This window comes from Corvus hawaiiensis, chromosome Z (assembly GCF_020740725.1).
Source record: "Corvus hawaiiensis isolate bCorHaw1 chromosome Z, bCorHaw1.pri.cur, whole genome shotgun sequence".
In the NCBI taxonomy this organism is placed as follows: domain Eukaryota; kingdom Metazoa; phylum Chordata; class Aves; order Passeriformes; family Corvidae; genus Corvus; species Corvus hawaiiensis.
Window position 1 is genome coordinate 46,215,220 of NC_063255.1, and position 24,698 is coordinate 46,239,917.

The window sequence follows — 24,698 nt, forward strand, 5'->3', positions numbered from 1 at the left end:
AATTGAGACATCAGTGAAATACAAGCAATGAAAATATAGGTGTAGAAGGGGAAACAAGAAATGATCATAGGCTTAGGAAATTTTTACCACTTCATGTAGAAAAATGACTACAGGCATATTTCTTCTCTCAACTGCATTAAACACTCATTGGATTTTATGGGTTAAGCTTTTTCTGGCATTTGTGTTCTACTTTAAGTACACAGAGCTAGCTAAAGCCTAAACAGACTTCAAATTTTTTTCTCAGTTTTTTGGGTTTTTTCTTCTTTATGATGCTCCCTAGTAAAAATGTTTGTTTTCTCTCCTTTTTGTTTGACAGACAGGATTCTAAGCATACCTCTGGTTTTGGTTTAGACAGTATTCCTTAAAGGCAGCTTCAACTGTAATTTTTTCTCCACCTTCATTATCCAAAAATGGCAGCATTTCAGGATTAAGAGAAAAGATTTTAAAATAAACTAGCAATGACCTGTTGTAAAGTAGGTGCAGTGAAACTGCTGCTTTTAAGCATGCTATGAGATGAACAGAAAAAAAAAGTCTTGTGAGATGTTATTTAAGTTACAACTGCAACAGCTCACAAGACAGTAAAGATATGCTGGTTGAGGATTTTCAGGCTGTTGATAGAGTTCTACTGAAAATCAAGTTGCAGAAGCTTCCCTAAGTCAGAATTCCAAGGTGATGCTATCTGTTCCCCCATCCATCCATGGAAAAATTAGTGTATTTCAGAAAATTAGTTCAACTCTCATTTTTGGAAGAGAACGGGTAGCCCAAAGGTTTTCTTTGTTCTTTGACTTTGTGAAGGCTATCTTGGAGAGATGCTACGTCTCCATTTTCTGCCCTCCCCATGAGTATAGTAGTAGAAATTTGGAGGAGGGAGTGGAAAGAATGAATGGTTACTAGCAAGAACTGAGTAGGAAAGAATAGGGGTCACTGGAAAGCTATATAAAGATGGAAAAAGTGATCCTAGAGCTTGGAAGATGAGACAGCTACATGTGACGTAAGGCATGTGGGGATGTGTTGAAATGAGAAGCAGGCATTTCAAGATGATGCTTTTTAAGAAGGAGGAATAATTTCCACAGTGGCGTGCAAAGGCTGAGTTTAAATTAACAAGACCAAAAAAAAAAGACATAACTGAATCAGAAAAGCATGTGAAGCATAACTTTCCTACAGCACTTATCTGTTCTTTCTTGGCTTGGTAAGTAAGTGTTGCCTGTGAAAAAATGAACTTGTGGCCAGGAAAGTTACTGGCATTGTCTGTGTAACTATAGCATGGCCTCAGTTTGAAAAATACCACCGAAGTTTGGAGTAATTTTTGGTGTGTTTATTCGATGCAGGTAACACTTTGTATGAGTAGATTTCTGCCATGACTTGCAGAATAGGAAGTGATAGATACAGAGAGCAATAGGTGTCTCTCAAAAATCCTTTCCATGGTGACTAATTTGTGGGTTGTGCTGTATATGTCTGGTCTGTCTAAGGGAAAAAAGCAGCCGTAGTCTCAGACTAGAATTTTTAAATGGGATTAATATCTTGGACATTTACAGGGGTTTCCCCCTCCACCTTTTTGTTTGTTTTCTTTGCACACAGGAGTAGAAAAAGAAAAAAGTAGAACATATCTGTGGAAGCTGGACTGACCTTGATAAACATGATAGCTATGGAGATAACGTCATTCTATTGAATCAGCTGATTAAATTTTACAGTTCAGTATATTTAACATACTGCAAATTTGTGGCTACCTGGAAAGAAGGGTGTTATATTTTTAAGTCATAATGTATAAGGTGTTTTTCTTAACAAAGAAGAAAAGTTCATGTGATCACTGAACTGTAGAACAACAATTATTGAAAGAATAAATGTATTCCAGCAAGAAATTCTATGAGTATTAATTTGTGGGGATTTTCTTTTTTCTTTTGTTGTGGGGGAAAAGGTCAACACAGTTCCAATGTTCTGTAGGTGACCATATTTTGTTGCAAATCTGGGAGCGGTCTGTGCATTAGCCTTCTTGCTGAATTCATTTTGTGTGATCCTAGTTTGTGTGGTGAAGTGAATTTTCTTCCTATTCTGGAACAAACTCCAGTATCCCCTTTGAAACTTCTGCAAATCTGTTGTGAGTGGTCATGTCAGCAAGTGGGGCTGTACAAACTCAGACTGGTTTTGCAGCAGCCCAGGGTCTTGTGTGTTGACTGCCCACCCAGTTCTCTTGTTATTCTCAACAGTTTGTTTTTTTTCCCTTCCTGTTAGGAATAAATATCAGTATGACTAGCGTCTGAGGAAGGGCTTCTGTGTTCCTACAAGAGCTTGCTGGTGCAGAGGAACAGTGCAAGGACAGCAGGGACATTTTGAGCTACCATGGATATCCCCACCAATTTGGTGCCATCCTCCATGATGTCCCAACCTGAGGTGATTGAGGTGAGTAGACCACGATAAAACTCTAGCAGGTGAACTGATTAGACCTCTTTCTTATTTCCTCATTAAATACTAGCATTTTCTCCTCTGTCATTTTGAGTCATCGGGGAAATATTTCCTGGAATACTGTATCAAAGACACTCATCACTTACTAAGAGTGTTGTTATACTGTTACACATGACATTGCTGTGTTATACTACTATTTGTAGAAGCATATATATATATGGCAAAATATGATCTTTATTGACTCCATGTAGGTGATGACTGCACTACAGCTTGATTTTTACTGTGCCTAATAAATACAAAATAGAGGCTGTAATGTGGATAAGTTGGACTAATACCAAAGGAAATTTCAAGTTCAGTGTTCTTAATCAGAAAAGTTTTAAGTGAAAAACAGTAGTAGAATTAGTAACACATTTAGAATTACTAACACACTAATCTTGCTTTCATGAATCCAGTGTCTTTCAGACTCATTTATAAAAGTGATTTCTTAGCTTCACGTACTGAACACCAAGTACTTGAGTTTTCTGTAAAAAGTAAAAACTACAAAAAGAAAAGGAAATGCTCCTAACAGTCAAGATTTCATTTCAGAAAAGCGTTTTCAAAGTGCTTTTGACTTCACAGAGACCCAAGTGCCTGTTACAATTTAAAACATTTAAGAGGTGTATTTTACTGAAAAAGGCACCACAATTAATTAAGGTAGATATCAGAAAACTGGACATTTGGAAAACTGGACAAAAAGAATTTGCCTTTTTTTAAATTCTTGTTTGCTGGGGATTCTTTGGCTGAGGAGACTATAGCTCTCAGCAATATGCACTGAGAAGTGCCGTATTTCAAGAATCCCTAGACTCTGTGAGATTAGGAAAAAACATGTCCACTACTGGGTGATGATGTGATATGAGCTGAATCCAAAGTCTGCTTTGGAGAAACTTCTTTGTGCTACTCTTCTTCCTGTGTTTCAAATGGAGACCTAGTGTATTTTAAAAGCATATTTCTTGCTTTTGAGTCTTTGTTAAGGTCCCAGAAGAATTTAGTTTCTTTACAGCACAACAGAATACCTGGTAGGAGGTAGATGCTGCATGCTTCTGTACCAGGCTGCATAGCTATTGCCAGACTCCTCCCTCTTTCTGGGGAAAGGCTCTGCCAGGCCACCACTGCACATTTGCACCCCTCTCTTTACAGTCTGCCTCTTCAGAGCCTTCTTTATGTATGAGTGCGGTGGGTTGACCTTGGCTGAGCACCAGCTGCCCACCAAGCCACTCTATCAATCTCCTTCCCAAGGGAACAGGGAAGAGAAAAATAATACGGAAAACAACTCTTATGTTGAGATAAGGCTGTTTACTAAAGCAATTAAAAAAAGCAAAAGTTTGTGTATGTATAAGTGAAGAGAAAATAAATTAATCTCTGCTTCCCATTGGTGAGTGATGCTCAGCCACTTCCCGAGAAGCAGGGCTTCAGCGGGTAGAGCGGCTGCTCTGGAAGGCAAACACTGTAAAATGACCAATGCCCCTGCTCCTCCTCCTTCCCTCCCTCAGCTTTTGTATCTGAGCTGACATCATATGCCATGGAATATTGCTTTGGTCAGTTTGGGTCAGCTGGCCTGGTTGTGACCCCTCCCTGGACCTTGCCCACCCCTAGCCCCTTGATGGAGGCAGGAATGTTGGAGAGACAGCGCTGATGCTGTGCCGGTGCTGCTGAGCAATAGCCACAACACTGGTGTGCTATCAACACCTTTCCAACTATCACTGCAAAGTGCAGCAGTGCTGTGGGGGCTATTACAGGGAAATGAGCTCCAGCTCAGCCAGACCCAATACAGTCTCCACCCCTTATTGCACACCATTTATGTCATACTCAGATCCCACATCATTCATCTACTGTTCCTTTGTATACTTCATTAACTACTGTCCCCTGCCCTTTCACAGATAGATACTATTTTCCTGTCTCATAAGCTTGCTTCATCCCTCCAAATCTCCCTTCCATTGGGATAAGTGGTCAGGACAGAAGTGGTATACTTGGTCATTGGGCACCGACACCAGCTCAGACTGGGTTGTCATCGCATTCTCCTTGCTCTTCACAAAATTCGTTCCTCATCAGTTCATGTCATTCCCACTACTTTACTTCCTATACCATACAACTTATACCACAGATTATTTTCCGCCAAGATTAAATCTCCTTGAGGCACACACCAGGTCTCCCCATCCTTTCTTATTACTCATCAAGTCATTACCCACCAAGTACACCCAGGTCCTTGGGCAAAGACAATCCCACAAATGAGTTTGCTCTAGTGAGAGGAGAAGTCCACACTGACTTCCCCAGCCACTTCCCTATGTGTAGTGCAGGGACCGTATCTCCTCCCGCAGCATGTAGGGATTTTGTTTGGGTAGGACCAGGGCAGTCAGCAGATCCTCCAGCGTTAACCAGCGAGGTGGCTTCTGCTAAATCTGCATCCCAGTGCTTCCATGCCCCATTACCTAATGCTCTTAACATAGTCTTCAGCAGTCCATTATACCTCTGAATCTTCACAGAGGCTTGTGGGTGATAAGGGATGTGATATATCCACTCAATGTTGTGTTTCTTTGCCCAAGACTTTATGAGGTTATTTTGAAAATGAGTCCCATTGTCTGATTCGATTCCCTCTGGGGTACCATGTCGCCACAAAATGTGTCACTGAAGGCCTGAGCTGGTGTTCCAAGCAGTGGCAATGGTTTACAGGGTATGTTGCTAGCCAGCTGGCCAGTTGTTGCCTCTACCATGGTGAGTATGTAGCTCTTGCTTTGCTGTGTTTGTGGCAGTGGTCCAGTGTAGTCAATTTGCCAGGCCTTACCATATCAGAAACCCAGCCACCACCCTCTATTCCAAGGAGATTCCACTCATGTGGTTTGCTTGACTGCACTGCATTTCATGTTTGTGTGTATCTAAGGATTGTTCAGGACAAATTCCTTCTCAAAGGGAGAATAAGAGCAGCTGTAGGGTGAGAATGAGTGGAAGAAAAGCTATCACATGTAAAGTGATCAGCATGGTCACCATTCTGTTGTGTTGAATAAATGCACATGTCCTGGGTCTGCGGGGAGCTTTTTGCTGAATAAATTCTGCCTGGACTTATATCACTAGGCCAAAGACTAGAACTGAATAGATGGTTCTGGTCATTGATTAGTAATCTAGAGGTCTCCCTCCACACTCAAGTTTTAGAAAGTGTGCTTCAATGAGATTTGACTTGGGAGCCAGAAAGAAATGACAACAACAAGTGAAGGAAAGATGGTATTTCAGTGTGGGAGATTGGTCGAAAAAATACCATTCTCTCATCCTCGTGTTTTAAAAGGCTCAAAATTGGTATCTGTATGAGAAGACTTAAATGCTTGCATGAATTCCCACAGATTTCAGTAAACTATTGTGGATATGACAGTTGATACAAGTCTTCAGTCATATATAAAGAGTAACATCTCCAGACAGTCTGCTGGGAGCCATGTGTATGTTTCTGAGAGAAAGGCAGACCTTTTTAACAGACAAGGACATAGTGACATACATATGTAAAGAGACAATTGCTAGATTAAATATTGAAGTAAAGCACTTTCCATACTTGGATTGCATGGGCTTTCACCTTTCATGTTTGTGTTGACATATAAATGAATTTTTGGATACAGTTTAGAAAATAACATCAATTAAAATACTTTTTTCCTCCCCCCGCAGAGGACATTATTTTGCCTTTTAAAATTGAGGAGATGCCACGGCGTGCTGCAGAAGTCATTTAGAGACTAATGTTTTAAGGAAGGATTTTTTTTTTTTTAAACTTGGAAGTAACTTTGCATGCCTTTTGCATGAGCTAGATGGCATATTAGTAGCGAAAAGAAGAATTTTGCTACTTTACTTGAAACTTTCTTTATTTTTTTTTAATCCTTTATTTTTAAACTTTCCTTTGGCATTGCCAGCATAGTTGGTTTCCTTCACATTTGGTCAATTTAGACTTAGAAGTAAATACTATCTGTTTTCTATACCTATATATGTATTTGCACATATGTTTATACATTGCAGTAATAAATACTCTTCTACTTATCATCAGTCCTTTAACTGTGCCAGGCAAACAAGCTTATTTCCCTTGGGAGAGAATCTCAGAGACCTCAGGAGAACCTTTTGTAAGCCAGAGCTCCCTCTGATAGGTTTTTGCTTGGAGTTCAATCTTACAGATGCTCATGGTGGCACTACAATAAGAGAACTTCCTCTTAATTTAGTGGTAAACGGTATTTTCCCCAAGATTTATCTTCTGAGCCAGGTAAAAGATTCACATTTTGAAAAAGTTTTTGGAAGCCACTTCTTGGTACCAGATGTGAAATTGCTAGTACTGTTTTAAATATTCTTACTGCTAGTGTGTCAACATAGGACCTGCTTCTGGTGCTCCTCACTATTGAAGCAACGCATTTGCCACAGTCATGTTTCTTCACACCCTCCCAGTGCACTGACTTACCCAAATCTCCCCTCTTCCTTTCCACCCCCAACATCTTGTAACCAAACACAAGTGGAGATTAAGAGCACAGGCATCTTGGTGATGTGTACAGGTGTAGAGTAAATAAAGTTTCAAGGTAGTTTAACTGTCCGTAGCTGTGATCTGAAATAGAAAATAATTACAAAACGGCATTCACAAAATGTCAAAGAAGTCAATAAAACAAAAATTTTCCAAATATGCTTTGAGTTTTTTGCCATGGGATTTCATGGTAAGGCAAAAAACTCTGTAAAGTTAGTCACAATAAATCAAAATTTAGTGGTTTCTGATTAGATAAACTGTTCTGTTCCTAAAGATGTAACAGAACTTTTTGATTTTTAATTTGGAGATATTTTGTGTACTTGTTATGACTTTATACCTCAAATATGGATAAGTAAAATGATCTCATAGAAACCTGACTAGTCTGTTTAATGCATTATCAAAGTTAAATAATTCTGTAAGAAGCATTTAGCATCCCAGAGGGCTTTGTTGTTTGCAAAAAAAGAAACATCACAAGTGGTGACCCATACTGATGAAAGTACTCTCTGAAGTGATTAGTATTTTCTCTCTTTGTGAATGGCATGAATTGAATTCTGCAGTAAAAGCTTTGAAGAAGCAATGATTTGAGCTTCAGTTACTTAATGAATCAGGGACTTCCAACAGTGCCTCAGAAATGTTTAAAACAAGAAAACAACAAAAATTCATCAGTCTCTCTTTGCTTTTGCCAGCAGTGGATCCTACCAGCCAAATACTGGAAACAAATGATTACATTTAAACACTGCCTTGCAGCTGTTCCAAAGAGAAATCCAGAGCAGTTTCCATTGGAGTGGCCTTTCATGGCCAGAGCCAAAAACCACTTCTCCCACTCTGTGCCATTGAATACAACTCTATTTTCTCCTCATTTTGTTTGAATTGGAGTGGGAGAGACTTAAACTGTCATTGCCACAGATCGGCTATCCTTTTCATAATATGTTTGAGAACAGACTGCTGAGGGATGGCACAGCTGTTGTCACCCCTTTCCCCAACAAAGCGCAACACAATTTGTGTTTTGGATTTGGTGCCCAAATTTCTGCAGTCAACAAGTGTGTGGATTTTTTTATCCCCCTTGAGCTGAATAAACAAATTAGTCTTGTTACCAAAACAGGGCTCTGGTGGTGGTAAATATGGTAAACAAGAGAACAAAAGGAAATGGTGAGTCTGGAAAAAACAATTTGTGATTTGAAGTATATCCACCCAGTTACAGACATCACAGGGGAAAATAAAACACCAGTACACTTTTTTATAAAATTATTTTACTATATGAGACTACTGTAGGTTCAAAATGCATCTCCATTTTATTTAAAGTAGACTAATACTGCCTTACAGGCAGTAAGTACTGTGTGAACAAGTTACTTATGGAGACCCCATTGTTTCTAAAGCTCTGAGACAAAGATTTTTCTATCTTCTGTTTATATATTTCACAAATATTTCAGTACATCAAAGCAAAAGAAACCCAAATTGTCTAATGTGTATTTCATGAAAAAAATGTATTTGCTATTATAAACACAGAATAGTCATCTTATTACCATCTGTAAATCTCTATTTCCAGTCTCAAAATGAAATTTGCTATGCTCATTAACATAAGCATTCTGTTTGTAGGCTAAACTCTCCCAAGTGCTTGCTTTGCTGGCTTGCTTGGTGAGGAGTGATGGGAGGTGTGCCCTGGAGGTGGAAGTAGCCCTAATAGCCCATAGGATTTCTTCAGCATAAAATCACAGTCTTTGAGCTGTTGTAGCTAATAATTAACTCCCAGTTTGGCTTAGTGAGCGCCTAACTGGACCTAAAAGATGCATGTTGTAAGTCATTATGCATGAAAACTCATTTAAGATGTTATGGGTGCAGATTTTTTTCCCCTCTGACTGCTGGCACTCTGGCTTCTGAAGTGAATGGATAGGACACTGTGTGCTGCACCTCTCTCTAGAAAACTCCTCCCAAGGAGGGGGTCTTTGACAAAGATCTGTCCTGCACTGCACTCATCCTCGCAGCAGCGTTCAGGGACTCACAGCAGTTTGGATGTCTGTCGGTGATGTTCAGGGTAAGGCAGGTGGGCACTGGGGGTGAACTGGGCAAAATAGTGTAGCCCCCCCAGTCAGCATCATGGCAAAGACTTTTTCTGAAGGCATAAGAGGTGGAATATTTCAGTCACTAAATGAGGTGATGGAATATAGTTGTCTTCCTGTGTCCCCCACAAAGCCACAAAGTGTTGAGCTTGTGCCCATGTTTGGCTAGTGTTTGTGAAGCTCAGCTTGTCGTGAAAGCTACCCCAGAAGGAAAAGAAGTTCTAAGAGCTTTGCAGAAGCCCTTTCTGTACTTTGTATGGAACACTTGGGCTTAAGTATCCAATTTGGGCTCAATATGCTCTACCTGTGCCACAGCCAATTATTTTATCTTTGCAATATCTCCACATTACAGTGGGGACCTCTCTTTGAGAGAAGCTTGCAAGTCAGAGATAGGGTGGCAGAATAAAAATAAATCCTTATTAATCAACATATATATGCCATTCTAGCAATGTAAGTGAGGATGTGATGATGCAGAACTATGCCCTGATGCATCTCCATTTTTTCCTCCACTGGAAAACCTTCATGTCTGAATTGCTGGCCCAGTTGTGGACAGATGAATTCATTCTGTCTTTTTTTTTTTTTTCCCTATTCTTCTAGCTTTTAATTTCTTAAATCTCCTTTTGCTTGCAGAATTTTGGAAGGTCAACAACCTCTCTGGTTTTTTAGCCAATCTGTGGAGGTCATAATCATAGTTAACCATTGGGATCTGTGTCACTTGTCAACTATACCTCTTTTCACACTGTTGCTAGTGGCTGGGTCTCTTTAATACACTGAGACATGTTGGGTTACGCTTGCAGGTATAAACTGTAGGATACAGAGAAATTCCCAGTTCAGTTTCTAGTAGTTTGGACATTTGTCAGCTCCAAGACTCTGTAGTAATACAGTCTGCTACAAAAGCATCCTAAAAATTACTGGATTCACTAGCTCTTGCCACATGATCCTTAAGTAACTTTATGATTTAGCATGTTGTAATAGCGTTAAAGGGATCCCCTTGCAGAGAGATTAATTTCCTCCTGTCTTGTCAGCTTTGTGAAGGGCAGAATGAGTCTAGTGAAATGAAGTAACCTGTTGTGATAGAAGCACCACATCTTATTATGTACGTTTATCTTTAAGTCCATAGAATGGTTGCTTTGAAAGATGCAATTCTGAAGAGGAGGAGCCATTCTATGTTGGTGATGCGGTTTCATACTTTCATTGTGCAACTGAAAAATATATCTGTGCATAAAACTATAATGAATCACATCCTTGTCTTGTGACTTTATGATTTTTTTTTTTTTTTTACTTCTACTGTTATCTTTAAAGGAAACACATCTTTTCCGCTTTATTTTAAAGCTTTTCTTTCATGTTTTGCAGTTTGAAAAGTAGTCTGTGTTTTTCATTAGGTAATAGAGAAATGGTTTTTTGCGAATTGGATTTTTTTTCTCATCTGTTACAACTTTACTTTCGTAAACCCCATGTTTAGCAGTTGTGGGTTGACGAAGTATTTACATATTGATTCAATTATGCCTATACTTACTTGCTTATCCTTATTTTAAAGATATTCTTAATTTATACCCTTCTTTGGGATTTTGAATTTGGCAGTTCCCTGAAGTTTTCCAGCTTGATCCCTTCTGGTATGTTGGTAAATTTAAGAGATTTATCTAAGTTGAACACAGTGGTACTGATTTCCGTTCACTGCTGCACTAAATGTAAAGATATAAGATAGTTATTACAGTTTTGTAGTCTTAGTTTACTACACCAGTATTAGAAAAATGAATTTTTCATCTCCTCTGTGTTCTGGGTAAGAAAACAGTGGCATGTGGAGGTTAATTCAGCAAAGGACAAAAAAAAGAGGAAAAGAGTGTGTTTGGAGAGTTTAGGGTTAAGATATTTTTAAAAGATTTCCTGGATATGGACTCATTCTTGTGGCTTACAAGTTTGAAAAATGCTGTAAAACTCAGACCTTAGTATTCAAAGAATGTTCCACTCTGTTTCTCTCAGCAAGAAATAAATGCACCCATGGATACTGGGGGTGGGGAGATAGGGGCCCGCCTTTTTTTGTTAGGTGGATCAAGGAACTCTCCAAAGTCTGCGATGGCAGAAGGTAAACTGGATCGTCTTCACCTCAGGCACCTTGTGCTAATTAATGCTTTTTTTAGGCAGTATGCATCAGTGGTATTGGAAAACTTTTTGATGTTTGTTTTCCACCCTGAGCATCTCTCCATCTTTCTCCTGAGCAGCCCTCACCAGGTGAGCTGTCACTCACCATGGAGCCAGCAGGATCCAGAGATCCCCTTTCACCTTCCTGTTGCAGGCAGACAGTGTTTTCTCCTCTCTGGTCTCTGCCCTCAGCGGGGGGCAGGTAGTAATAGGCTGCTCAAGGACATCCCATGGTCAAGCTACTATGGATCCAAACCCGCACCGTGTTCTTTAGGGTGTGATGCAGAGGTGGGGCAGAAGCAGGATGAATCAAGCAGAAAACATGGGAAAGCTTATATGGGCTCTTCTTCCCAGTGTTTCCACTGGCACCCCTGTGGTGTGATCCCATACAACCAGAGGAAAGGAGACAACCAGGCAAATAGTGCCTGAAAAGGCCAGTGCTAAGGTGACTTGAATGACTAATTGCAGAAGGAGAGTGGGTTTTGTTTATTAAGTCCAGGCACCAAATTTCCTGGTCTGTGCACTGCGCTGTGGTTACAACTACGTCTCATGATAATAAGACATTTAACTCCATGTACCTGTGATTTTCTTGTTCTTTGATTTGGGACAACTGTGTCTTGAGTCAACATCACATGGCAAGAGGAGACTTTGCTTTTAGTCTGCTTTTACTCCGTTTTTCTTTATCTGTCTTGTTGGTTTATAAGTCAGTGTTTTCTTCCACACAGATGCATCCTAGAGGTTTAGTTAACATGGGCAATTTGCAGCTCGGTTTGTTTAAAACTTCTGTTGAGATATACTGAATGGATGAGGTAAATCTCCGGGCACCACACATCTGGCTTGCACAGGCAGTGAAACACACTGAGTGAAACTTCAGGAAATTAAAATATAAACTTCCCTGCCCCTTTTCCTGCAGGGGCAGGAGAGGGGATGGGGTCTGCCTGCTTGCATATGCCTCTGTGGTATGTTAACACTTTCAGTACTGAGAGATACCTTGCATTTCTGTCCTGCTTGAGCCTTTCCAGTCAGCATCACAGCTAAATGTGATGCCTTGGGATTTTTATGTTTGTGACCTGGGAGGTCAAAACCTTCCTTTAAGATATACACTGGCATCCGAGAAAGCTGATCATCTGGAAGTCCCCTGTTTGAACTTTTGTCAGCAAACTATCTCATCTTCTTCTCTTCTTTCCCTTGGGGGTGAAAAGATTACTTTTAAAGGAGATCGTGGGTTTTAGATTAGAATGCCTTAAAAACAAAACTTCTCCAAAATCCCTTACATGAGCACAGCATTTTGTTTTTCTGTCTTCAAAATGAAAGAAGCAGCAAGTGAGCCTCATGCTAACATCCCTGAGATTGCTCGAGTGCTGTCATGCTTTTAAATTCAACAAGTCTGACTCTGTAGCATTTTGCATACTCTTATGTATGTACATACAGCTGAACATGTATGTTCAGCCTTGGCTTGGCATTTTGTGAATAAGTCAAATTTTTTGTTATATTTTGTTTCAGATTTCATACGAAAAGCTAGGGGAGAATATTACATAATCAGGGAATAATTTATATTCATTTTAAACATTCTAAGCCCATGTGCAAAACAGAAACACAAAGAAAATTAGAAGGACAAAGAAAGTGAAAGCATAATACCTGCCACATTTTACATTTCTGAATTAAAGTACATGTTTTTCCTGGTGTAGCAGGCCTCTTTCCACAGGAGCAGCAGTGGAGTAGGAATCATTACATATGGGCAGCAGACGCCTGAAAGAAAAAAACAGAGCAAAAAATACATAGTCAAAGAAAATTTATTCAAGATCACAAATATCCACTAGATCCTGCATCCAGCTAGTCCTACAGCAACTGAAAACCCTGTGCATTACATAATTAATGCAGATGTTGGCAAGCTTTTATAAGGGCCACTAATTCATTCATACGACTTCCTCTCTCCCTCAAGGATTCTTATACTTGACCTGTTGTTACTACAAGGTCTTTAACTAAAGAATTAAAGCCAGATGTCTTGTAGCTAGGTCTCCTTTTGTTAAATATCCCTTATAAGTAAATTTTTTTATATGCAACAGAGAGATCCTACATGAGAACTTCTAAGATTTCTTAAATAATTAATGCTAAAAGGCTTAAAAACAAAAAAAAAGGGTGGATGTATCCTAGAGGAACAATAAAAGTATTATACTCACTGTGCTGAGAAATACTTTTTACTCTAACTTTATATTATCCTGGGCCTGCAGATGTTTCTGGTCGATGTTTAGGCTGGAGGTAAAATCTTTCTCAAAAGGCCTTTAACATAGATTTAAATGTCACGTAGTCCATTTGGGATATAGGTGGAAGGTTTTGTATATTGCTTCATTGGCATTGGCTGAATTGCATTGACAAATGTAGAAATGAAAAGAAACAGAAATAGCTTTGGGTAATTCTAAGGAGATCTTTATCAGATAGTATTTTCACTTGATTCGAGTTACGAATTCTGTACATTTTTGTTTTCAACAAGAAGGTTAGGTTAGCTGTAGCACTTCCTGCAGGGTAACTGGAGCTGTCCAAAACATATGGTTTCATTTGTATGTTTTAATGGGAAGAAAGTACGGTCTTTTAGTGTCGTTGATCTGTTCTTTGACTAGGCTTCTTACCTGCATTGCTAAAACTGGTCTGGTTTTTGTAAAAATTCAAGTTTAGTTGATAGAGTTCCAGAGCAGTAAAAGCAGACGGGCAAAGGCAGTTCTTGTAGAAAGAGACTTTTTGACATGTGTTTCTTGGTTTGATTTTTTTTAAATTATTGTTTTTACATCCTTGTTGTTTACCCATGCTATACAAGGAACCAGGATATTATTCAGAGGGATTTCTGTTCTTAAGGTTTGCCTTTTGGGAATTGCACCTTGTGTAATTGAATGGAGCTGAGAAAAGAAACTCATTAGGCATTTTCTTATGAGCCAACAGTTTTATCCAAAACTTCCACATTCTGGTGGAATATGGGCTTCTTTGTTGCCTCCCTAGCTGTTCTCAGCAGAGTACTCTGCAAAGAAAATGAATCGTGTTCTCTGACATAGCCATGACAATATTTAATGCAGGAAATAAGGTTGGACGTTTTTAACACTAGTTAAGCCAAATATTACTTTTCTTATTTCTTGGCTCACTTCTACTTCATATTGGAATAAGTCAGTTCTGGTGAGTTATACTTAAAAGCATTGTGTATTTCAAACTATTTCTAGAAACGTGGCTGATGCTCATAGAAATGCTATGTCATGCTTCCTTTATTGCTCATAAAAGCACTCCGTGCTTTATGGATATACATTGTCCCTGGTAATTCACAGTCTCAGCGCATACTAACAATCTTTATTTAGGGTGTTCTTCCCCCTTTTTAAGACAGGACAAGAAGGAGTAGCCATGATGGAATGAATTAAAACCTGCTTGGGAATGTAATGCACATTTCCTCCTCTTTGAAAAGTTATTCTTCCTCTACAGACAAACAACAGTTTTATGCACTGATAACATAAATAAGGTGTCTATCAGAGTTAACTTTTTTAATTATGAATTGCATGCCTTTCCCTTTAACTGAATCTTTCAGCAGGTCTACTTGGCCAGAAGCTCATTTTCTATGCAATTTACAACTACATTAGAAATCATGCTGGCTTCCAGAGCAGATGGAACCATTTCTGGTTGTTTCTAATCTGGTTGCCGTTACTAGATTCCTCAGAGCAATTGTTTGTGAGTTGTGGAATGCCACTTGGTCTGAAAAAATAAGTTTGTTCTGAAGCGTATTCCTTTCCTGTCCCCCTCCCCGCTCTCCATGCATGTCTCATCCATGGAGGCAGTCATATGTTTTCAGTTCTGATGTCATTCTTTTTTTTTTTTCTCTCTCTTTTTTTTCCCCTCTTCCTTCAGTCCACAGCCATGAGCGAACCACAGTGCTACTACAATGAAACCATTGCCTTCTTTTATAACCGAAGTGGAAAATATCTAGCCACTGAATGGAACACTGTCAGCAAGCTTGTAATGGGACTGGGGATTACCGTCTGCATCTTCATAATGCTGGCCAACCTCTTGGTTATGGTGGCTATTTATGTCAACCGCCGATTCCACTTTCCTATTTATTACTTAATGGCCAACTTAGCTGCTGCGGACTTTTTTGCAGGACTGGCCTACTTTTACTTAATGTTCAACACAGGACCCAACACTAGAAGACTGACTGTAAGCACCTGGCTTCTCCGTCAGGGTCTCATTGATACCAGTCTGACAGCCTCTGTAGCCAATTTGTTGGCCATTGCTATTGAGCGGCACATTACAGTTTTCCGAATGCAGCTGCATACTCGGATGAGCAACCGCCGAGTGGTCGTCGTAATTGTTGTTATCTGGACTATGGCCATCGTCATGGGTGCCATACCAAGTGTCGGATGGAACTGTATTTGTGATATCACTCACTGCTCCAACATGGCACCGCTCTATAGTGACTCCTACCTGGTCTTCTGGGCTATTTTCAACCTGGTCACTTTTGTGGTCATGGTGGTCCTATATGCTCACATCTTTGGGTACGTTCGCCAAAGGACTATGAGAATGTCCAGACACAGTTCTGGACCCCGCAGAAATCGGGACACCATGATGAGCCTCCTGAAGACTGTGGTCATTGTGCTTGGTAAGTGCTGACTTTGCTCACCCTGTTGTCCCTGCTCTGTTTCTTATCAGGTGATATCAGTCATATCATGGTCAGTGATATCATGGTCAGCTCCTGGGAGTCAGCAGCATTTGGAAGATACTAGAAGAGGTGCAGACAGTAAAATACCTAGAGTTCACTACTGTGACCACTGGGACTATCAAGCTTATTTATGGAAGTTCACATAACAAACTTGGTCACTCACCCCTGTAACATGAAACTGGTGAAAATCCAGATGTAATGTGGTGGGGTTTTTGCAGCAAGGTATGTTTAAAACGTTTTGTAGCAACCTATTATATGCAGTGTTTGCCCTTTTGTCTTTGAAGACGCCAAATGGCTTCAAACTTAAAATAGTAAAGGGAAGGCTCAGTATTCCACTGAAGTACCTATTGTCTCCTTTTTGCCACCCAAAAGGTATTGTGTGTATTCATGTAAAGTTCCAATATATTGAGAACAATGAGGGGCTACAGGCTATTCATGAAAAGATTGTGTGTTAAGCAGCACTGCATGTACTCAATCCTATAGTGTTTGGCACATACCAGTATGTGACCATTTGCTAATACAGGAAAGTAGCGTGTGAGATACTGGTGTGCTTCAGCACACTGCTCAGGAGGTGCCTAAGCTTCAGAGCTTGGCATGAGGGAAATAGCATAACACAATTTGGATTCAGGAGGTTCTTGTCATTTTGTGACTAGTATTACTTGGGTTTTGTCTGTGGCTCCCAGTTTCTTTATGTAGAAGCACAGCCTGAATGCCGAGTACCATTCCCTGGTGATCTTCTTTGCTGTTTGTTCTGTTCTTTGTTGCTGCAGATGACAGTGAGCTGAAGGCAGCAAGGATGGTGCAGGCTGTCTCCTTGTCCCAACATGTGTTCTCACCCATTAGGTCTTCCAGTACAGTACCTGGGTCTCTAGGTATCACAGTATCCTGTAGCATCAGATGTTTGCCCTAATAGTCCATAAATGTAATTGTTATACAGTCCACAAAGCCCAAAACTTAGGCCCATTTCTCTCCTTGACACTATGGTTCCCATAGGTTTATGCTGCAACTTGTGCTTTCTATCACAAACGTGGCAGAATAGTTGCAGAGTGAGTCACTGTGTCACCTCACTTGTTAGTTTAAGAATGTACATGTTGTACTCTGACCTAGTGATTGGCTTTTTAACCAGAATATGAATTGTGCAGTTAACTAACCTGCTAAACCATTGATAAGACGTATTCCTCCATGTCCTGCTCTTCTCTTCAGGGAAAGAACCTCCATGAGTTTTGCAAGGGAGACTGTAGCAGTTGGTAGAACCTCTCCTGACTTCTTGGTGGTTCAAAAATCTGTTCCTTTGCACCTCCATGATTCTCATGGCAGAAGGCAAGATGAGCTCTTTTAGGAAACAGTTCCCTGTTTTCCCTCCTGAAGGAATTACTGTTCATACAGGAGTGTCGTATTTCCTAAGAGGTGAAAGAACTGGCTCAGACTTAAAAAAAAAAAAAAAAAAAAAAAGCCCCCAGAAACAACAACCAAAAAAAAGTGGGTGGAAAATAGTAGGGACTTATACCAATGCAATGTGGAGTTGTAGCAATAAATAGTCTTTGAATAAATAGGAATTGTCAGCTAATCCCAAGCACGTGTAGGACTAGAGGTATGTGTATGCAGCAGGAAGGGCAGGTGGTGACTGCACTGTCCTTTTCCTGTGAGAAGAGGTCAGAGGGAAGACCCACTGTGGCCACAACAATAGTGGTGTACAAGGAACGTAAAATCCTTTTTTTCCCTAATAAGCTTTCTTTTTTTCAGATATTGTTCTAGAAAGAGAGAAACTCCGGGGGTTAAGGGGCATTAGCTAAACTGAAGGTGTTTTCAGTTTAGCTGCAGATGTAGTTCAGTAATACCCATGACTCCTCATTAAGGTGAGATTTTTCAGGACTGCAGGTAGCACATGTTGAAGCCTTCTTCAAAATTCGAACAGGACCTTATTTCTTGTTACTGCTGCACTTCATTCAGTGTTTTGCACACTCTGTACTTTGCCACCTCTTCTAATCTGCATAAAATAACCATTTACAGAAAACAGTAACTTATTATCTTATTAAATCTGTTCAAAGGAAACAAAGGCACTTGTAGGTTGTGACACTTTTCATCCTTTTTGCAGCTCCCACCTTGGTATTATTTTGCAAAGGGTTTGGGTTTTGGTTCAGTTTGGCTTTTTTTCTAAGCAGTGTGGTTTCTAGAGGAAAACTAGAGGAGGTCAGTCATAGGCCTGACTATGTAAAGTGTAAAGAAGCAGCAGTGCTTTCACCTCCTTACCACCTGTGAGGCACAGTTGCAAGATAAAGCTGGTTGGGAAATGGCTGTGGGTGTGTTGTGTAAATTCTTTTAATTTAAGAAATAAATAAATAATAGGCTGAAGCCAAGAATTAGGGTTTGGGGTAACCACAGAGACTTCTGGAGAGTTAAATTATTGTGCATCAAGGTGTTACCAGACTGCTAGGTGCACCATGAGAAATGTTCATTCGTTGCCATTAGCTGGCGAGTACCATCCCATATTACTGAATTTGCACTTCAGTAGAGGATTGTTTTGTGGTTGTAGAGAAGAAAAGCTAAGCATCACTTCAAAGCACTTCTGGGCAACAGATATCTCAGCTATCAGCAGGTATCTCTCAAGCAAACGGTGTGGTCAGCATTGTTGATCAGGCAGGTGTGCTGGTGCTCTATCACTGTTTGTAGTCTACTTGTAAGTCTGGCTTAAAGTTTTCTTAAGCAGAAGATTTAATTTCAAGGGTCATACTTCCTGAGTGCCTTCTTGAAAAGGTAGTGCTGCAAGTTTATCTACTGGAGCTTTGGGAAGGGCAGAAAAGGTGAGTGTCAGGCTGCATGGAGCAATTTGCTGAACATTTATCTCATGTGATCTGGCTTCTTCTACATCTGTGAAGTTCAAAAACGTGGAGGAAAAGAACCCCTGCCTTTCTTGATGCTGCAGATCAGGGTAATAATACATTACTCAATACACTGGTTTGAGGCAGAAGCCAACTTTTTGCAGGAAGTGAAGATGGGAAAGAAAGTTTATTCTGAAGATCCCTCTCCCTCCTCTACTACCCCACAGCTGAGTGGGGAAGGGAGCTGGTTTGTGTCAGCCTATTTTACACAGGAGAAGACAATTCATTTTGGAGAAGAGGGAGGGTGCCCTGGGATTCAAAGGAAAACAGAACTGGGAGTCTGGGTAAACCTGTGAGCATTGGCAGAGGGAGGCAAACCATTCCTCATCTTAGAATCTTTGTTAAAATGCTGCTCAGCCGTAAGTAACCCCATTGTGAATTGGGCAGCAGTGAACTGTTCATTTGACTTTTAAACTTCCATAAACGGGTGGCCTGGAGTTGTCCTGCTGGCTGTACTCCCAGGCAAAGCCATGCTGCTGCTGCAAGCAGAAGAGCATCTTTTCCCCTGTCCGCATTCTCTCTGTGCTTTTGGGGGCAGGAGGGGGAGGGAATAACACAAGAGCTTCTTGTTTGTTAGCTGCCTAACACGGCCTGCCCTCCTCATGCCTTGCTGCCTTGCTCCAAGAGGAGAAGACCTGCCCCAAAGGGGTGCAGTCCTCCAGGCAGTGATGCTGTCAGCATGTGCAGGGAGGGTGCCAGCTGCCTCTGACAAGAGGGTGATTGTGTGGGGAGGGCTATGGCTGCTTGACGCGCTGACTGGAGCAGTCGGGATCTGGCACACTGCGTCATCCCACAGAGCGGGTGGGATGCTGAATCCTAGGAACAAGTCAAAAGCAGAGAACAGATTTTTTTTTTTTTTATGCCCTCTTGTTGTTTTTTTCCTTGAGTAAAATAGTTTAAACAGAAGGAAGTGATTTCATAGCTGAGCCCTTTTTTCTTTTAACAAGGCTGCTTTTGAAATCTTTCAAAAGTAACAAGGAACATAAAGCTCTTTCTCTAAACCATGCCTTTCCTTTGCACTGGAGCTAAGGAAGGACTGATCTGTGCACTGCACATAGCCATAAAATCATGTCTGGTTTGGCTTGCCGCTCAATGACACTTTGCCTTTCACCACCACCATGTGTTCCCTTTAAATGAGCAATCACGGAGCAGGCAGAAACTGAACAGATACATCAGCTGAAACTTGGCATCCTCTCTTCTGTTCTCCACTTTTTCTCATATTACATTTAAAGACAAAGCTAAACTGTTTTTCTGGTGGGGATTATAGATTCTGAAAGCACTTGTCTGGGCCAGTTGTAGGTTTGGCCCAACAATGGGTGACAATATCTAACTGTTGTTTTAAGAAGTAGTGAAAGCACCAAATTAAGGATTTCAGAACCCAAGTCTGGATAAACTAGCTCTGGTCCATATTTGCTTGGCCTGCAATCAGTCATGAAAGGCTAGGATCTTTCAGTTGTTTTCAGGTGCATACCTGCATTTGTAGAGAACTACTGGTTTAGAATGTTACTGTTGAAAAGTTAGCCTGTATTTCTCCTGCCTAAATGCTGTTTAAATATCCATCCTAATTTGTAACCTTGTTTTTACAGTGTGGATAACTCTGCTGTATACCTCCATATGCATCTTTGGGCATTCCTCTCTATTTAGAATTTAGACTGTGAGATTGTGATACTGAGGGTTTGTAACTGAATTTCAAATAAGCACAATACCTACAACCCTTCTTATTTGTATTTTACTAATCCTGATGATTAACCTTACTATGTTGGATGAGTTCTCAATGTTGTTTGCCCAAAATTAGGCATGCCTGTTTTTACCCACCACAGTTAGCCCCCAAGATGTAGGGAGACCAAACAATGAATTCATAATTGTTTACCCTTTATGTTCCTGGGAAGTAAAAAGACACTTAGGACTTCCCTGCCGGTAGAATCATCCACTTTGTTTACAGGAATGTGGTTTACTCTGTAAGACTGGGAAACTAATGTGGGCACAGATAAAAAAGGTGAAGGGTCTTTTTGTATAAACTGTTTTGACTTGAGGGAGTCTCACTGTTTTTGAAGACAATCCTTTACTTATTATAACGAAGAAATAAGTGCAAGAAAAACATCTGGAAGTTCACTATAAACATCTGGAAGGGTAGAACTGCTCAGCAACAGCTTTTTTCCCGCCCTCTCTGCTGCAGTTATGGATTGCATGAGACTTATTTTTTTACTTTTGTAGCTTTTCTTTCACATCTAGGTACCAAATGGGGTTGGAAAGCAGCAAAATACTGTTAATGCACACGAGTGTTCATATATGCTCTAGCTACACAGCTGAAGCAAATAAAGTTCATTATTGATAACTTTAACCTTTCTGAGTGGTTGTTTTGATATGCAGTCTGTATCTTGTATCTTGTAAAACTGTTCCCTGTTTCCTCTCATGCAGTAAAAGCACTTTGATTATCAGTAGAAAATAAAAAGACTGTGAAATAGTGCTACAACCTGATTGAAAGCACATGGCGTCTTCACAGAGGCATGTCTTTATTTCCATATCCCTCATGGAGTGTCAGGTAATTAACTGGAATGGCTTATCTTTGTTGGCCTTAAGGCTTAAGCAATACAAAATATATTTCACCAGTTACCAGGGCTGTGGTCCTGGGTGGAGATGAAGATGATCGTGTCTAGACAGAGCTTGGTTATGGTATCACTCAAGCTTTGATAGACCTCCCCTGCACACAGAACATTATTCCTGTGAGCCAGAGGAAGCATCAGCCCCCATAGCACAATGCATCTTATAGGAAGATCTTTTGGAGAAGCCAGGGTTTAACTCTGAGTCCAGTGACTGTAAGGAGACAACTTCACCTATTTACATCCTCCTTGAGGAGTCCTGCTGGTGTCAAGAGAGATGAGCTTTCCAGCAGCATTTTCCCTGTGATGACTGAAATTGAGGGTGCCTTAGACTGGGGATGTCCTTCCACCAGGTAGCAGTGGCCTCATGGGGTGAAGAGCAGCATCCAGTCAGGTATTTTTCCTTGTAATTCTTACCTTAGAGAGTTGGGCTGGACAGTAAGATCAGGCTGGAGTTCAGATGAGAGCAGCATTTTTCACAGCTTCTTCTCTGGAAGTGGTGCAGTGTGAAGCCATAAATACCATGTTACCCTGTAGTCTGTGCAGGGGGCCTGTTCAGAGTCACCAACCCTGCCTGACCCCCGCGTCACAGAAATCGCTTGTGTATTGATTTAGTCCTGACGGAAAAATAGGGCAATAAACTCTGGAACTGATGTGAGCAATACAGGTCTGAGCATCAATGACTTTCTGTTCTAGCACACAGGGTGCCATTATGTGTAGTCCCAGTGTTTTCGGATAAGTATATTTTAAAAGTGCATAAACTGGGAATTTAACCCTACAGTCAAGTAAACTGGGAAATTGTTGCTGATGACTGTAGTCTAAATGGAGAGCTCAAAGAGTTTAAAGGATAAGTTCTTATTACATTGTTTGGAGAGGGAAAATTTGTAGTAAATGCTTTCAGAGCTGCAGTGTGACAACAGTACTTTCAAGCTGTATCATCAAATAATTGTATGAAAAAGTGAAATCTTGATTAAAATTATTATTTGTAGCACACCTTATCTATCCTGCAGGATTTTGATGACTTGGGTTTCTCTTTCTTCTCTCAAGGCCTTAGGAGTAGTTCTGATTGCTCCTCAAAAGCTTCTTGCAGGAAAAAAACATGCATTCAGGGGGTCGGTGATTTCCAGACCTTGCCATTTCTACTTATTGTCTATTATGTATTATCTTTTTGGTTTTGTTGCTGTTTTTTTTTTTTATTTCCCCTGTGCATCTTAATGACATTTTAATATTGACTTAAGTAACAGTGTACTTTTAGCTTTCAAGTAGATGAAGGGGAATGGAACTCCTCATATTATTGCATATATTTGTTAGAAGGTTTCATTGTGAAATCACTCAGATTTAATAACAAGAAGTTTAATTTTTAGTCAGTGATTCATAACAAGTGTACTAATATTTTTGTGTTTGTAAATGTATTCTATTTTCTTGATAAATACTGCTTGATCACTATATTAGACAGGTCTAGCACTGTTTTCTAACAGGAAGATAAATTTTCGCAAAGAATTATTAAAAATCAGTTAAGTTTTCTTTTTGCAATTAAAATAACAGAGGCATGAAAACTTGCCAAGGATCTATGTACAATATGTATATTATTATGCAGTGATTGTAGTGTGTTTAAAATTAACACCCTTCGCAGGATGTTTCTTGATTGCTTGATACATTTCATGCTGCTAGTAAAAGCAGTACTATGTGTGCTCTCTCTCAAAATCTCAGTCACTGATCATTTTTGTTGTCATTTACAGTTCTTCAAATGAATTCTGGTGGATCTTCTTGAATTTTTTCTAGTAGTCCTAGACCAAATCTTTACCTGTTACTGGTTGGCTGGTGAGAATGCTGAAAGGACAAATAATAAGGAAGCGCAGCATCTGGAAATCACAGTGTGGTCAGTTTGTTTGTGTGATAAACTTCCTAAGTAGCTTTCTTTTCCTAAACAAGTCCATGCAAGCTCCACTTGATGAAGCAGAAGTTTACTGGTGCCTTGTATCCAGGCAACTCTCCCTGAACCCAGAGTGTGGCTGACTGTGTAGGGAGTCTCATTCTAAATATTTTGCTTTATTTCTTCACCAACTCTCTCAATTTTATTGCATCCACAGCTAAAGCTGATAGATCCCTGGTAACTTTTCTCTAAAGGATTCCAGGTATCCTTGTGGCATTCGATGCTTCACCCTGGGGAACCCAGTTGCAAGTTTTCCCCTTTTTTCCCCCTTCAGTTAAGAATAAGAATTATTTATTTTCATTCAGGATCCTTTGAAAATGCACTTTGAGGAACTTCCATCATTTCCCAATATAGGAATGTTGTTTTATTTTATTTTATTCTTGAGAGGGAAAAATGTCTCTAGTAAATACATTCCTTTAAGTATGATGAAAATGAGGCCTTGTTTAATAAAATCTTACCCCTGACTTCAGTATAATTTACTACCTTTTCAGGGAAAAAATAAATTTAAAGGGCAGATGAAAGCTCTCTTCCTTTTTCCAAGAATTGCCAGAAAGAGGCATACCTTAAGTAGGTCTTGCACTTTTGTTCATCTTTTGATTAAAAAAAAAAAATTATAAGCAAAAAATTATTTCTAATTGCTTGCATAAGTTTCATCCTTTTTCGAAGAAGCTTCTAAAAATGAATTGCATTGGCAAAAGTAGGTATATTTCTCAACAGGCCCTGAGAATTGATTTTTATTTTCCTTTAATTTAATAATAGGATTTGGAAATCACACCTTGACCCTGAAAAATAGAATCCAAGACTTTCGTTTTGATCCAGGTAAAATAACAAAATGCTGACTACGGAGTGATAGTCACTTACTGAAAATCCACACTAAATCAAAATTAATTAGTAACATCTTGCTCTGAGATCAGACTCCACTTAGCAGTGCTACATCCATGAGTGAGTACTCATCAACCTGGGCTTCTCTAAAACAATGCAGATGGGCACGTTTTGTGAGACATTTGCTCTAAAACAGAGGCCTTGGTAAACTTTGCTGAATACCCAGGCCAGAAATTGTTACCAAGAAGAGATTTTGAAAATCAGATGTATGAGAAGGCTTACTGTAATGCCAGCACATGACTAAGTCCTACTCATCTCTCAAAATTTGAAAATTTTGAATTTTGAATTTTTTTGGAAGAGAAAGTGGGAATCCATCCTGTCTTTAGAAGAGGCAACAGTAGTGCTTTTGCAAAAGGGCTGCTCACCACATAACATTTTTGTCCTCTAGAAAACCCATAGTTATATGGGGATTTTGATTGTAAATGTTTTGCTTATTTTGTTCACTTACTTTCCAGATTATATTTCTTGCCCCCTCAGCTAAAACTGATACGTCCTTGGCAACTCTTAAAGCAAAGCATTTGCAGTCTGAAAGTTTGGGGTAAGGTCCATGTCCAGCCACTGGCTTCTGTTTTCACCTTTGTGATACCATTTGTCCTTCCTGTGTTTCAGCA

At 39.9% G+C, this 24,698-nt stretch overlaps 1 protein-coding gene across 4 annotated transcripts in view; it reads left to right on the forward strand.

Annotated features, from left to right (window-relative positions):
• The window catches only part of LPAR1 (lysophosphatidic acid receptor 1), an 82,201-nt gene that overhangs the window by 23,479 nt on the left and 34,024 nt on the right, over positions 1-24,698 (forward strand). For all 4 annotated transcript variants that reach the window (XM_048291545.1, XM_048291546.1, XM_048291549.1 and 1 more), the window contains exons 2-3: positions 2,230-2,397; positions 14,986-15,733. In XM_048291545.1, coding sequence (XP_048147502.1) covers positions 2,338-2,397; positions 14,986-15,733 — 808 coding nt within the window. In that variant the 5' untranslated portion in view covers positions 2,230-2,337. The remainder of the gene's footprint in view (positions 1-2,229; positions 2,398-14,985; positions 15,734-24,698) is intronic.